Here is a 15,674-nt window from a genome sequence, read left to right as displayed (position 1 = left end):
CACTAATACACAACCTGCTTGGTCCACAAAAGTTCTTATAAGGACTGGTAACTTGGTATAGGGTGCTACGGTACATAGGCTTGAGTGCGGTACAGTCTGCTGTTCTGTAAGGACCGCTATCGGTCCACAATAGATAGGGTTGACGTGCACCACTGCTGACCGCTGCCCTATACTGCAGCAGTCCTTCAGCGGTATAGGGACTGACGTACAGTCTGCTAAACACTAATACACAACCTGCTTGGTCCACAAAAGTTCTTATAAGGACTGGTAACTTGGTATAGGGTGCTACGGTACATAGGCTTGAGTGCGGTACAGTCTGCTGTTCTGTAAGGACCGCTATCGGTCCACAATAGATAGGGTTGACGTGCACCACTGCTGACCGCTCACCTATACTGCAGCAGTCCTTCAGCGGTATAGGGACTAAGAGTTTTGTCACAGGGTCATTTAAAAAATGACATGCAGAGGAAGAGGCAGGCCCTTCCGCAGGGGTGGTAGGGGTAGGGCAGGAGCAACAGGCTTGAGCCAAAGTGGGAAGTTGCAGAAGGTGCGTTCAATTACTTTAAAGGATGCACCAGACTTGGTTGAGTGGCTCGCTCAGCCTTACTCTTCTGCACCCTCCTCATCCTCTCGATCTGCACCCTCTTCTTCACTCTCTGCTATGTGCACCCCCAAAGACACTACCACCAACAACACGACCACCACCACCACCACCACATACCTTCCGCTTGAGTCACTGGAATTATTTTCCGATCCATATCAAGAGGACATTTCTGATGCGCAGCCACTCTTGGTATTGGATCAGGAAGAGGAGGTAGCAACAAGCGCTACTCAGCAGTCTGACGCCAGTACCCAGATCAGCCCAAGGAGGAGGTTGGTCCCCGGTGTTGCTGCCTACTCTACTTATAGCGGTGGGGAAGGTGACGTTGATGATGACGTGTCTAGTGATGTCACGTGGGTGCCCACAAGAGAGGAAGAGGAGGGGAGTTCAGAGGGAGATATGGACCAGCAGATAGGGAGGAGAAGCAGCAATGACTTACATTGCACAGCAGGGACAAAGCAGACTGCAAATGTATCAGGAGCGAGTCATCGACCATGTACGGTCACATCTGGCGCTCCCAGGACACCGGCACATGGCTCCGCAGTGTGGGCTTTTTTTAACGTGTCCGCTGCTGACAATAGCGTTGCCATCTGCAATCTTTGCAGTCAACGCGTTAGTCGCGGTAAGCCCAATACTCACCTAGGGACGACCGCCTTAAGAAGGCACATGAGCAGCCATCACCGAGCCCAGTGGGAGCAACGGAACACACAAAGCCACACTGCAGGCTCTCACCGTCCAGCCTCGTCTTCTACTTCTCCTTCTCCTCTCTCCTCACAATTGTCCTCCACTCCACCTTCCATCACGCCAAGCTCACATTTTTCTGCAAAAAGGCAGGCTTCCGTGGGCCTAATGTTTGAGCGTAAAAAAATGATGACGCCGGATAACCCTCTTGCCCAACGGTTGGCGGCTGGCTTGTCAGAACTCATAGCCCGCCAACTACTGCCATATAAACTGGTGGACTCGGAGGCCTTTCGCAAATTTGTGGCCATTGGAACACCACAATGGAAGGTCCCAGGAAGGAAGTATTTCTCAGAGAAGGGCATCCCAGAGCTATATGGCCATGTTCAGCGGCAAGTGAATGTATCTCTGGCACACAGTGTCGGTGCCAAGATACATCTGACCACAGACACGTGGTCTAGCAAACACGGGCAGGGAAGGTATATCAGTTTTACTGCCCACTGGGTGAACCTTCTGACGGCCGTCAAGCATGTAACCCGTGGCACCCGTGTAGATTTGGTTTTACCGCCACGGATTGCATGCAGGCCTGACTCTTCTTCTCCTCCTCCTACTCCATCCTCCTCCCTCTCCTCCTCAGCTGCCTCCTCCTTTTCCGCTGCTAGCGTCTCTTCCACTGCACCGCCCAAGCTCCCCAGAACCTATTCCACATGCCAGGTGAGACGTTGCCATGCCGTGCTGCGTCTGTTGTGCCTGGAAGCAAAGAGCCACACTGGCCCGGCACTCCTTTCAGCTTTGCGTTCACAGGCAGATGAGTGGCTAACACCGCTCAATTTGACAGTTGGTAAAGTGGTGTGTGACAACGGTGCCAATCTGCTTAGCGCATTGAAACAGGGCAAAATCACGCACGTGCCGTGCATGGCACACGTCTTAAACTTGGTCGTGCAGCGATTCCTTGTCAAATACCCTGGGGTCCAGGACATCTTGCGGCAGGCAAGGAAAATCTCGGCCCATTTCAGAAGATCTTACACGGCCATGGCTCGCCTTGCTGACATTCAGCGGCGACACCATCTGCCGGTCAGACGTCTTATTTGCGATTGCCCGACGCGATGGAACTCAACCTTCTATATGCTTGATAGGCTGCTCCAGCAGAAACGTGCAGTTAACGTCTACCTGTATGAACTCTGCGAAAGAAACGGTTCTGGGGAGCTGGGTTTTTTTTCACCGCGCCAGTGGCTGCTCATGCGCGACACATGCAGACTTCTGCGGCCATTTGAGGAGATCACCAAACTGGTCAGTCGCAGCCATGGCGCCATCAGTGACATGGTACCTTATGCCTTCTTTCTGGAGCGTGCATTGCGTCGTGTCATTGATCAGGCTGTGGAGGAGCAGGAGCGGGAAGATGAGGAAGTCGCAATGCTGGATGAATTCCCAGGGGGGGCTACTCTATCTGAGACAAGTCAACAACAGGAGTCTGATGAGGAGTCAGAGGAGGATGGTGCCGGGGCGGATGAGCAGGAGCAAGAAGAGCATGCTTTAAACCTTTCTGGGATCCCTGTTGTGCGAGGATGGGGAGAGGAGAATGAAGAGGACGACATTATCCTGGATGATGAGCAGGAGCCAGGCCACCACACCGCTTCCACTTTAGTGCAAATGGGGGCCTTCATGCTCCAGTGTTTTAATAGGGACCCCCGTATAAAAAGCATGAGGGTCAAGGACCAGTACTGGGTGGCAACGTACTTAGACCCCCGGTACAAACACAAAATGGCGGAAATGTTACCGCCGTCGCAGAGGGCTGTCAGAATGCAGCACTTCCAGGCCTTGCTTCGAGAAATGCTGCATTCTGCTTTTGCGTGCGCTGGCAGAGGAGCAATTCCCACTCCCAGAGAAGGATTTGCGGGTACCAATCCAACAGCGCCTGCAAGAAGAGGCCGGTTTGAAGATGTGTTGGTGACTTCGGATATGAGGTCATTCTTTCAGCCGACCCATCGACAGGTGTCATCCGGATCCAGCATCAGGGAACGCCTAGACCGTCAGGTGTCCGACTACATTGGGTTAACGGCCGATGTGGACGCTCTGAGGAGTGATGAACCCCTAGACTACTGGGTGGGCAGGCTTGACCTCTGGCCAGAGCTTGCCCAATTTGCAATCGAACTGTTGGCTTGCCCCTCATCCAGTGTCCTGTCCGAAAGGACGTTCAGCGCAGCAGGGGGGATTGTGACCGATAAGCGTACTCGCCTAGCTCACCACAGTGTTAACTACCTCACATTTCTAAAAATGAATGAGGCATGGATCTCGGAGGAATTCAACACATGTGATCAGTAGACCATGTATATGTCTATAAACAATTTTTGGAATCAAGCACACAGACCTTCTTAATTCATTTGGCTCACTTCCCTGACCCAAAAAAGCACACCGTACTATATGCCCCTACCCTCCTCTTTGAAGAGGTTGAGCGGTGTCATATTTCTACTGGGGCTGCTTATTATGAGGGGTTCCCACCATCCCTGTGCTGTGCTGACTTCCTCCTGGGTGTTCTTATTATGAGGGGCTCCCACCATCCCTGTGCTGTGCTGACTTCCTCCTGGGGGTTCTTATTATGAGGGGATCACACCATCCCTGTGCTGTGCTGACTTCCTCCTGGGGCTGCTTACGGTGCTGCTGTCAGCGCTGTATGTCACGGAGCTGCTGTCAGCGCTGTATGTCACGGAGCTGCTGTCAGCGCTGTATGTCACGGAGCTGCTGTCAGCGCTGTATGTCACGGAGCTGCTGTCAGCGCTGTATGTCACGGAGCTGCTGTCAGCGCTGTATGTCACGGAGCTGCTGTCAGCGCTGTATGTCACGGAGCTGCTGTCAGCGCTGTATGTCACGGAGCTGCTGTCAGCGCTGTATGTCACGGAGCTGCTGTCAGCGCTGTATGTCACGGTGCTGCTGTCAGCGCTGTATGTCACGGAGCTGCTGTCAGCGCTGTATGTCACGGAGCTGCTGTCAGCGCTGTATGTCACGGTGCTGCTGTCAGCGCTGTATGTCACGGAGCTGCTGTCAGCGCTGTATGTCACGGAGCTGCTGTCAGCGCTGTATGTCACGGAGCTGCTGTCAGCGCTGTATGTCACGGAGCTGCTGTCAGCGCTGTATGTCACGGAGCTGCTGTCAGCGCTGTATGTCACGGAGCTGCTGTCAGCGCTGTATGTCACGGAGCTGCTGTCAGCGCTGTATGTCACGGTGCTGCTGTCAGCGCTGTATGTCACGGAGCTGCTGTCAGCGCTGTATGTCACGGAGCTGCTGTCAGTGCTGTATGTCACGGAGCTGCTGTCAGCGCTGTATGTCACGGAGCTGCTGTCAGCGCTGTATGTCACGGTGCTGCTGTCAGCGCTGTATGTCACGGAGCTGCTGTCAGCGCTGTATGTCACGGAGCTGCTGTCAGTGCTGTATGTCACGGAGCTGCTGTCAGCGCTGTATGTCACGGAGCTGCTGTCAGCGCTGTATGTCACGGAGCTGCTGTCAGCGCTGTATGTCACGGTGCTGCTGTCAGCGCTGTATGTCACGGAGCTGCTGTCAGCGCTGTATGTCACGGAGCTGCTGTCAGCGCTGTATGTCACGGAGATGCTGTCAGCGCTGTATGTCACGGAGCTGCTGTCAGCGCTGTATGTCACGGAGCTGCTGTCAGCGCTGTATGTCACGGTGCTGATGTCAGTGCTCTGTATTACGGTGCTGCTGTCAGTGCTCTGTATCTCCTGCACCCTCTTGTTTGCCTACCCTGGTCCCTGACCTTCCCTCTCCTCCATTGCCTTCATTAGCTCCATAGTCCTGAATTGTCAGAACAATTTCCCAAATAAAAAAAAAATGCTTGTAGTTATCGATCCCAAATTCACCTCATACATGTATTATGCTATTGTCCAGGTGGTGGGACTACGTGCTACCCCCTAATAATTACCCCGTGGCCGCAAATTCGACCTAAAGGTTTGCGAAATTCGCCTCCCATTGAAGTCAATGGAGCCCGCGGCGAACGGTCGTTTTCGCGAACGTTTGTGTCCGTTCGCGTTTCGCGTTCGCGAAACGTCCCGTCGGAAGTTCGTCCATCACTATATGTATACACAATATGAACTCTGCAGGCATCCGTGTATTAGAACACCCACAAAAACACACAATAGGCTCGGCAGAATGGAGATGGGCTTTCAGCCTGAAAATACCTTGCATAACAATATGGTAGACTTGTGATATGGTGGCTGCATGCCTTATAGTTGGTAAAGCAGATGTAGAGAGTAGAAAAATATGCTGTCGCACAATCCAACAACAGAAGAGTGCAATGTTTCGAAGCCTCGCAGGACCCCTTCTTTAGGCACATGATGAATGATCATCACATGCCCGAAGTTGTGCTGGTTCGAACTGTTGCACTTTTCTACTGTGATGTGATCTTTTTTCAATAAAAGACCATTTGGACTTTGTCTAAAGATCTATGGTGTGCTGGCAAATATTTACATGTGTGCGGTTTCAGTCTCCAGCTGGTGTTTGCTGCAGCCCATTCCAGGAATGTGTGTGACAGGAATGTGAGCGATTGCTCCCAATGTTGCGGGTATGTGGCCTGGCATGGATCAGGAATAGGGAGAGCAGGTGCTCATTTCCTGAATGCCTTCCGCCTGGCCAGCCAGGTTGCATGGCCAGGAATAAAGGTCTGTTGTGGCTTTTAAGACTCCACCTTGCCATGTTTTATTTTTTTGTCTTCTTCCTGCGTGGGATATTTCTCTTTTCTTTTCTGTTGGCACACCTTAGGTTTCGGTCCATTCCGCTTTTAAGCTATGACTTCCACTTATTGAATCATCAGCACATAGGGTCAGTATGTTTAATTATGTATATGACCTCTGTATAAATACCATTGAATTGTGTTTATGTTTATAATTGTGTACATTTTGTAATTGAAGATTAGCCTTGAAAAATCTGGACTTGTATAACCTATTGACCCTGAAGAAGACCTTCACCATTTTTTGTTGAAATGCATTGGATTTCTTCTGTCCCATTCATATGGACAGTCAATGTATAGGTTATCCACTGGTTTTCAATGCTTTTCAATGCTGTTTTTACATGCTATGTGCTTTTGTTTTAATTGATCACAATTTTTCTGCGTTTCACCAATAAATTTTGTACTTTTATAATACACCATTTACTGTAGTGCATTAGTGTAAACCAGCCCCAAAGTCATTTTATAAATACAAGTAGGGGGAGATTTACTAAAACTATTGCAGCTGTGCAGAGTAACCAATCAGCTTCTAGGTTTTAAACCCTTGTTCACACTGAACACGGCTTTGAAATCGTGCAACTTCATCTGAAGCTACACGATTTCAAAGCTGCATGCCCATGCAACTTTGGGTGTGACTTGAAAGATATATGCACAGCTTCATGCACAGATGTCTTATTGAAGTTGCACTCGAAATCAGCAAAAGTAGTAAAAAACGACTTTTGCAAATCAGTGCGGCACCGCAAAGTCAGCGTTGAACCAATTGGAGTGGTGCCACTGCCGGTAATAGGCTGCGACTTGTCATGTAATTTGACCTGTGAAATTGCACGACAATTCGTTGAGTATAAACGAGGGCTTATTGTCAAAGCTTGTTTGAGTTGATTGGTTACTATGCACAGATGCACCAGATTGTGTGTGCACCAATTTTAGTAAATCTCCCTCTTAATGTAGTACCCGAATTTGGCTTGGTACCAGCCCTTTGCAGAACACTGTGTAGTCTCTACAGTAGATTTTAATTTTTTATTTTGAAGTTATGGTGGAAAACCCTATATATATCAGTCCTCAAGGTGGAGGTGTGCAAGATATGTTGTTTGTCAAATAAAGTTTGGTCAAGGAAGCGATATTATGGTTGTACGACCCTTTATTTTGATATGTGGTGTTTACAGGAACGAAATCCAGAGACCAGCTTGGTGAGTTTTCTGATATTTCAAGCTTTGTATATCTATTTTATCTATGCATTATGCTTTTTGGCTGGAGTTCAGAGTAAGTGCAGGGAGAGCTCCCTCTGGTGGCTAATCCTCCTATATCTATACAGTATATTTAATACAAAAGCAAAAATATGCCAGAGCGGGTTTGTAAAAATGTGAAGATCACAAAAAAACATAAATTTAGGATAACACTGCAGTAATAACTCAAAATGTATGTCCACTGAAAATACACTATACTTTTCCCTTATAGTTGTGAACAGGGAGCAACATGTTAATGAGTTTTATATTATTTCACACCTCTTTGTAAAGCCACTGAGTATGAACAGTAAAAGCTTCTATAATCTATTCATACAGGATATGATACATAAACCTCTTTCAAAATAGTGCTTAATTTAGCATACGCAGCAAAACCTAGGCATTGAACCATGTTCTGAATTAGCCTTTTTGCACCTCATTTTATTATCGTGGTACCAAACAGAATCTAATTTTACTGATTAAGGCATTTAACCAAGCACATGTGATAGTGACAATAGTTATGTGTAAGGGACTCTCTTAAAAGGCTGGCTACCCATTATAAAGAATAATAAATTGCTCCTACATGAATTACAAAGTCTCATTGTGCAAATCAATGCACAGGGTTTAAACCACGCACAGCGGGCATATAAGCAGTGGGGTGAATTATAAGTGAGGAAAAGAGACAATTACTGAACGCAGAAAGCGACAACTCAAATTATTAATGACTACCTGCACAATCTAATTAAAAATATGAATTTTTTTTTCTGAACACAACAACTGCAACAGCTCAATTAAATTTAGCTGTTCGCATCATTAAAATTAAACCTTCAGGATATTTCCCAGCTGAAAGATACAACAGTGGGAAACCCTCTTAGCAATATCTGGTTACATTTAATATCTAGAGAAAAGCTTAATTCCAGCATTGTAGTGTTTTTAAATAATAAAAAATATATACTATTAACTATTAAAATGTCTCAACACATGCATTGTGTTATATTTGCAATGTTGAAATTAATGTAACCTGGAAATCTATATATTTTTTTCACTTAAATAATATTCCTGCTTTATGCAGAGGAATGTTTATAGGATCAAAAGCTCCTTTTGCTATACTTCTCCTGTGGGTCACAAGGGTGCACTTAGTTTTGCACTCCTGTGACCCAGGGTCAGCTGATAGCAGGCTAAAGTCCATCGTTGACTAACATCACAGGCTCTGCAGGGATCAAAGGGACAGAATACAGAGCGGTGACTTCTAGCCATTACTGTGCTCAGAGCAGACCTGAAAACTGAGTGATCAGCAGTCTTTGATTGCTCTGTTCACAGTGTAGAGCCGGCGCGGGGACAGATGTAGCATCAGATCGATACTGCAGCCATCTAGGTGAGTGTAAATGTTTATTATTTTACTTTCCTGCACTTCTCTTTTAAGAGACTTTTTAAAATCTAGAATTTATCATTAGCTTCTCAATGGTACCTTATTTTGCAAAAAATTGAAATTTGGCATAGCCAAACTTCCCAGAACTTCCAAGAATGGGTGGTATTTTTAGAATGGGTGTAACCCAGATATAACCAAAGTGGGGTCGGCACTTCGCTTTTCAGTATAGCCCTTTAAAATGACTTGAGCCTAATTCATAAATCCATGATAAAAACTCATTCACAAAATACCAAGGCTTCTGCGAATGGACAGCAGAGAGGAGGGGTGGGCAGAGCTGCTGTGTAAAAGAAGATAGTGTCTCTCCTTTCAATAGCTATCCTCCCAGAGCTCCATAACACTGTCAACTGTAAATATAAGAGATAAGTTCAGGAGGTGGCATGTACCTCATTGGACCTAATGAATAGTATGCCTGCATTTCTTAAAAACGTGGCTGAATTCCTGGAGTTCAGCTTTAAAGCAAACCTGTTTTTGACCAGGGCAAAGAAACAGGTTTGCTTAAAGAGGAAGTAAACCCTGATGGGTTTACTTCCTCTTTCATTCCCTGCAAAGGCAAAGCATAATGGACTACTATGCATCGCATTGTAGTCCATTATGTGTCACTTACCTGACACAGGAGCCAGCGAAGTCACCGCTGTCCCCTGTAGTCCGGCGCATCCATCTTCTCGGTGGGGTCTCACAGCTCTACCGCTGTCATTCGGCGAAGCAACGATGACGTCACTCCCGCGCATGCGCACGGGAGCCGACACGCCTGGCATCGTCGTCCTTGACGATGCCACGCTCAGTGCGCCTGCGGTGCCTGTCTTCAGGAAAATATCTCCTAAACCGTATAGGTTTAGGAGATATTTCTTGGACCTACAGGTAAGCCTTAATCTAGGCTTACCTGTAAGTCAAAGTGTGTTGTAAGGGTTTACAACCACTTTAAGCCCCCTATACCCACCTTTCTTTCTTCCCCAGCCACACTATTCAGCAACAAAAGCCAAAGGCATTACTTGGTACTTACAAGTGCAGCATTCAAAGAATATGTTACCCCAACATCTCATATTCCTGATGTGTCTCTGATGTGCAATTTACTTGCGTTATAAAGTACCCTATTCTCTTTGCATTGCTTCCTTTGTGTGAAAACTGGTGATACTGCCAGTCCCCCTGCTTTTTTATTTTGAACTGACCATGCTAGACATATGAGCACATCCATTTCAATGTGGACAGTTTTCTGGCTGTGCTGGGAGAACTGCCTGCCTGTCCTCCAATGACCAAGGCTTGTGCTGACACTTCTCCTGCACAGTCATTTACTGGGAAGATCAGTGTCCTGCTGTTTCTCCATCCCCACCTTTCTAAACCCGTTATGCAGCTGAGAACATAGATTATGTAATCACTTATTTTGAAAAAATAAATTTTTTTTAAGCTATGCACAAATGATTGCCTTTTATTTCTATTTTAAAATGGTTGGGTTGATTTACACAGTGAGGATTTACATATACCTATTTAATCATGAGAGTACTGGGCCATAAGGAGTAGTCCATAGCCTAGTTAAACTAAAACTTTAAAGACTTGTCACTTACACAGGATTTCCCTTTCATTCTTGGCAGCTGAATGGAGACGTGCAAGGTCAAAGCAAAGGCTCCTTTTATGTTAACAGCTAACCCAACTATGATGTCTTGTCAAGCAGCTAATACATCCCAAATTATCACAGCCCCATTAATTAGTCTGGATACTACCCATCTAATACGTACAGTCTGTGGGTAGGAAAGTGGTCTCAAACGGTCATAGTCCTCCTGTCCAGCTGTATCCCATAATCCTAGGTTCACAGGCTTACTGTCCACCATCACATTAGCCGAATAGTTATCAAACCTGTCGGAGAAAAAAAATGAATACACAGATTGCACAATGTCTTAAATACAATGATGTCTGAACTGTAATATATATACTACACTGAATGCACTATATACTCTGAACTGTATTATATATACTACACTAACTGCACTATATACTCTGAACTGTATTATATATAATACACTGAATGCACTCTATACTCTGAACTGTGTTAAATATACTACACTAACTACACTATATACGCTGAACTGTATTATATATAATACACTGAATGCACTATATACTCTGAACTGTGTTATATATACTACACTAACTACACTATATACTCTGAACTGTATTATAATACACTGAATGCACTATATACTCTGAACTGTATTATTTATACTACACTAACTACACTATATACGCTGAACTGTATTATATTTACTACACCGACTGACTGCACACTACACTAACTATCCTGCCTAATCTCTACTCATTCACTATATATGGCCGTCGTGTAAGCAGCAGCCTTATATAGTGTGGGGCGTGAACTTAGCTCCTAAACCATGATTGGTCAAAGGCACCCTGCCTTTGGCCAATCATAACTCTCACAGTACATTGCGCTGTGATTGGCCAAAGTATACAGGTCAGGTGCAGCTGTCAACGCACTGCAATATCGCAGTGCATTATAAGGCACTCAGCGAAAGGCGAAGTTCCCGTAGGCTCCCCCTATGAATAAATGAACACGTGATGTTCGAGTCGAACTTATGTTCGTCTCAAACATCAGGAACATCCCTATGGGCCAGCCGCTGCCGATAATGCAACCTACTGAGGGTCGCAAGTCAGCAGCTAGGCCCATGTAACAGAGGCCTAAGAAGGCTCATCATTGTTTAAGAAACCTGAAACCATCTTGCTTCTTTGTACAGTTAAAAAGTAGCTGTGAATATAACACACACCATATACTACCTCCAACAGGGTATTTTACCCTTCGTTTTTACTATAATTGCATGACACAAGAGATGCAGGTTTTTAAAAAAAGGTGTCACCAATCAGGTATTTCTGGGGCTGCATGATATCTAATTATGGCCCTTTACCACAAGCAGAGATTTCCCGGCCAGACTTTAATTACATGCCCAACAGGCCACTTTAATTGTGTTTCCTGTAAATGCAGATTTCTTTGGTTACACAATTGTGTACGTTTTAGATTATATAAACATTTTCCATAAATGGTGAAATATAAAATTTTCAGTGTCACCCTGAAGATATATACTATATTGTCAAAAGTATTTAGGTGCCTGCCTTTACATGCACATGAACTTTACTGGCATCCCAGTCTTAGGGTTCAATATTGGGTTGGCCCACCCTTTGCAGCTATAACAGGTTCAACTCTTCTAGCAAGGCTGTCCTCAAGGTTCAGGAGTGTGTCTATGGGAATGTTTGACCATTCTTCCAGAAGTGCATTTGTGAGGTCATGCACTGATGTTGGACAAGAAGGCCTGGCCTACAGTTTCTACTCTATTTCATCCCAAAGGTGTTCTATCAGGTTGGGGAACAGGCCAGTCATGTTCCTCCACCCCAGCTCATCCATGTCTTTATGGACCTTGCTTTGTGCACTGGTGCGCAGTCATGTTTGGGCCATTCCTAAACTGTTGCCACAAAGTTGGGAGCATGAAATTGTCCAGAATGGTAGGCTGAAACCTTAAGATTTCCCTTTACTGGAACTCAGGGTCCAAGCCCAACCCCTGAAAAACAACCCAACACCATAATCCCACCTCCACCAAATGGGTGCGTACGTTTGGGGTGGAAGAACTTGACTTGCCTACACAGAGTCCTGACCTCAGTCTGATAAAACACCTATGATTTTAAGTGGAGACTGCGAGCCAGGCCTTCTCATCTAACATCTGAGGAAGAGGAAATCTGCACTCAAAACCCTTCAGCCATCTGGAAGGCTCTCCGGTGTGCTGGACATGGTCCCGGTGACCTGCTACCTTTGTGTCCACTGAACCTTGGAGGGCAGAAAGACTTGTGCATTTACCGGGAGCCATAGAAATTCTAGGCGATTTCCACTACCGTCACATTACTTTCGAGTGCAGGAGATTTTGTTTGTCTGACATCAAACATAAGTCCCTGACCTCACAAATGTGCTTCTAGAAGAATGGCCAAATATTCTCCTAAGGGTGGGCCAACTCAATATTGAACTCTATGGACTAAGACTGGGATGCCATTAAAGTTCATGTGTGTCTAAAGGCAGGTGTCCCAATACTTTTTAAAATATAGTGTACATAAAAAGTCACATGGAAAATTGATAGATAGGAAAAGAAAACATGAGGTAGCATGGGATAAGCATATGAATCACGGTCACCATAAAAATATTTTTTTAAATTCAAACATGATGTTACAGGTCTAGGTAGAGTCTGATGAGTTGGGTCATCTGTTGGTTTATAATATTTACAGTAATTGGGACTTCAGCAATGGGATCTTCCTGTCATTGTCAGGGCCCTGTTATTGCCCACCTTGGAGCTGTAAGTGTTTCCATACACCTTGGAGTATTATGCCTGCTTCAGAAATGCCTACCCAAGCAACCAAACAGGGACTGTGGAATTCATCCAGTGGTCAACAGGGAGATTACCACCACAGTACCAGTCAGTACTGGGGCAAGTTCATCTAGCGCCCAGGCAAGGATGCAGAATTGCATCTCTTCCTCCACTGTTAATGCATGTCATAGAATGGGTTTACTGCTCTGTGTCCATTCTCTGCCCACTTGTTCTGATGTGCAGCTGCCCCTCCTGCGCACCCCTTGCCCTGGTACTAGTCATACAGTATCACCAGGCACTAGAAGAAATACTGACTCCTGTTTCCTCAGTGGCAGGAATATTTTTTAGAACCTCATTTACTTTCAATATTGCAAGACTTTAAAAAAAACTTTGAATGAGTTTGTTAGTTTAAAGTGGTTGTAAAGGGATTTTTTTTAAATAACAAACATGTCATACTTACCTCCATTGTGCAGCTCGTTTTGCACAGAGTGGCTCCGAACCTGGTCTTCTGGGGTCCCTCTGTGGCTGCCTCACCTCCCCCCCCCCGCGAGTACTTCTCATGTTCATGCGAGCTCCCTCGCATGGTGAGAATCACTTGCGGGCACGCTCCTGTCATACAGCCGGCAGCTGTATATACTGTATCACTCGGCCCCGTCTCCCGGCGCACCACCTTGTTTAAAAGCAAATGCAATTAAAAAAATGCTGTGCTGCCTTTGATAATCAAATTCGGTTGCTAAAGTAAACCAATATCCAACTACAGGATCACTAGTGAAAACAATAAAAGAAAGAATAATACACAGTTTCGGGCTGTTTAGACTCGCATAAAAACACGAAGAGGAAAATGCAACAGAAAAGTATTCCATTGTTAGAACAGACAAGTAATAAAAAACTAAAAAAAAAAAACACCCATCACCTACATAACTATACCGCTACCAGGGTGATAAACTGAGAATACAAAGACAGATCAGTATTCCACTTGTTTATCAGCATATCGGTTGATTGGCCATCTTGGTAATGGTACAGCCACATGCTGTAGGTGATGGGTGTATTTATTATTGACTTTATTATTTTTTGTTTCTAATAAAAGGTATATTTTTATGATGCATTTTCCTATTCATGCTTTTACATACCACCCAACATTTTGAGATGGCAATAAGGGACACCTACTTGCAAATGTATGTAGGCATAGGACACACCCATTTGACACACCCCCTTAAAGAAGAATTAACCTCAAAAAAGTTAATTAAATCCACAAGGAATTTTTTTGCCACTCCTATTCCTTTATATTGGTGTTTAACATTTACAAGTGCTCACAGGCCAGCACTCCAGTAAGACAGATATTGACCGTCGCGGCTCTCTGCTCAGGGTGGAGGGGGAGAACTGAGTGATCAGCTGTGTTTGATCACTTAGTTCTCGGGATAGAGCCAGTGGGAGACAGCTGTAGCTGGGATCGGTGCTGCAGTCATCTAGGTGCGTATGATTTTTCCTATCCCCGATATTCTCTTTTAAAATAATTAGGGACCAAATTTAACATTTAAAGAAAGCGGAATAAAAGAATTAGGGTTCACAATAGGGCTTTATACTCACACAGTCGGGATGTATTCCCCTGGAAAGGCATTAGTTGTGTAACTGATCAGCAGACATGTCTTACCAACAGCTCTGTAAAAGACAAACAAAAGAATATTAGATATATTTTGCTTCCAGTAAAGTAAGGCTTAGGCTCGGTTCACACAGGGGCGACACGACTTCAGGACGACTTTGTGAGGCAACTTGGAGACGACTTGAACACGACTTTTAGACACGACCTGGGGCGACTTACAAGTCGCCCCAGGCCAGGCGACTTTTGCCGTGGCCAATCAGAGAATGAGCTCTGAAGGGGGAACTCCACGCCAAATTTCTGAAAAAAAATTGGCGTGGGTTCCCCCTCCAAGAGCATATCAGGCCCTTAGGTCTGGTATGGATTCCAAGGGGAACCCCCTACGCCGAAAAAACGGCGTGGGGGTCCCCCCTAGATCCATACCAGACCCTTATCCAAGCACGCTACCCGGCCGGCCAAGAAAGGGGGTGGGGACGTGCGGGCGGCCCCCCCTCCTGAGCCGTACCAGGCCGCGTGCCCTCAACATGGGGGGTGCCTTGGGGGAGGGGGGCGTGCGGCCCCCCCACCCCAAAGCACATTGTCCCCATGTTGATGAGGACAAGGGCCTCTTCCCGACAACCCTGGCCGTTGGTTGTCGGGGTCTGCGGGCGGGGGGCTTATCGTAATCCGGGAGCCCCCTTTAATAAGGGGGCCCCCGGATACCGGCCCCCCACCCTATGTGAATGAGTACCCCTACCCATTCACCTGTAAAATAAAGTACAAAAAAAACACAACACACAAGATAAAATAGTTTATTGCACAGCTCCGGGAGTCTTCCGTCTTCGGGGGTCTTCTCGCCGGACTCCTCCGCTATCTTCTTCTAGCTCTTTTACTAGCGGAGGAGCCCAGCTTTCTTCCTCACCGCCGCCCTCTTATTCCGACTTCGGGGGTCTTGTCCCCCCTCTTCGGTTCTTCTGCCGGGCCACCGTGCCTTCTTATAGCTCTTTTACAGGCGGTGGCCCGATCTTCTGTCACCGTCGCCACCGCCGCCTTCCGTTCTTCTCCTTCTTCTTCTTCTTCTCCTGGAGATGTTGA

General features: G+C 46.2%; 1 protein-coding gene across 1 annotated transcript in view; it reads right to left on the bottom strand.

Annotated features, from left to right (window-relative positions):
• Positions 1-15,674, bottom strand: part of RAC2 (Rac family small GTPase 2) — a 125,905-nt gene that overhangs the window by 42,002 nt on the left and 68,229 nt on the right. Inside the window, exons 2-3 of the mRNA XM_077452245.1 lie at positions 14,591-14,662; positions 10,388-10,505 (exon numbers count right to left, since the gene is read on the bottom strand). Of these exons, the coding sequence (XP_077308371.1) occupies positions 10,388-10,505; positions 14,591-14,662 (190 nt within the window). The remainder of the gene's footprint in view (positions 1-10,387; positions 10,506-14,590; positions 14,663-15,674) is intronic.

The sequence above is a fragment of the Lithobates pipiens genome, unplaced genomic scaffold (assembly GCF_037356315.1).
Source record: "Lithobates pipiens isolate NorthernLeopardFrog02 unplaced genomic scaffold, aLitPip1_a1.2 Scaffold_23, whole genome shotgun sequence".
NCBI classification, from domain to species: Eukaryota; Metazoa; Chordata; class Amphibia; order Anura; family Ranidae; genus Lithobates; species Lithobates pipiens.
This window is presented reverse-complemented; position numbering and strand designations above follow the sequence as displayed.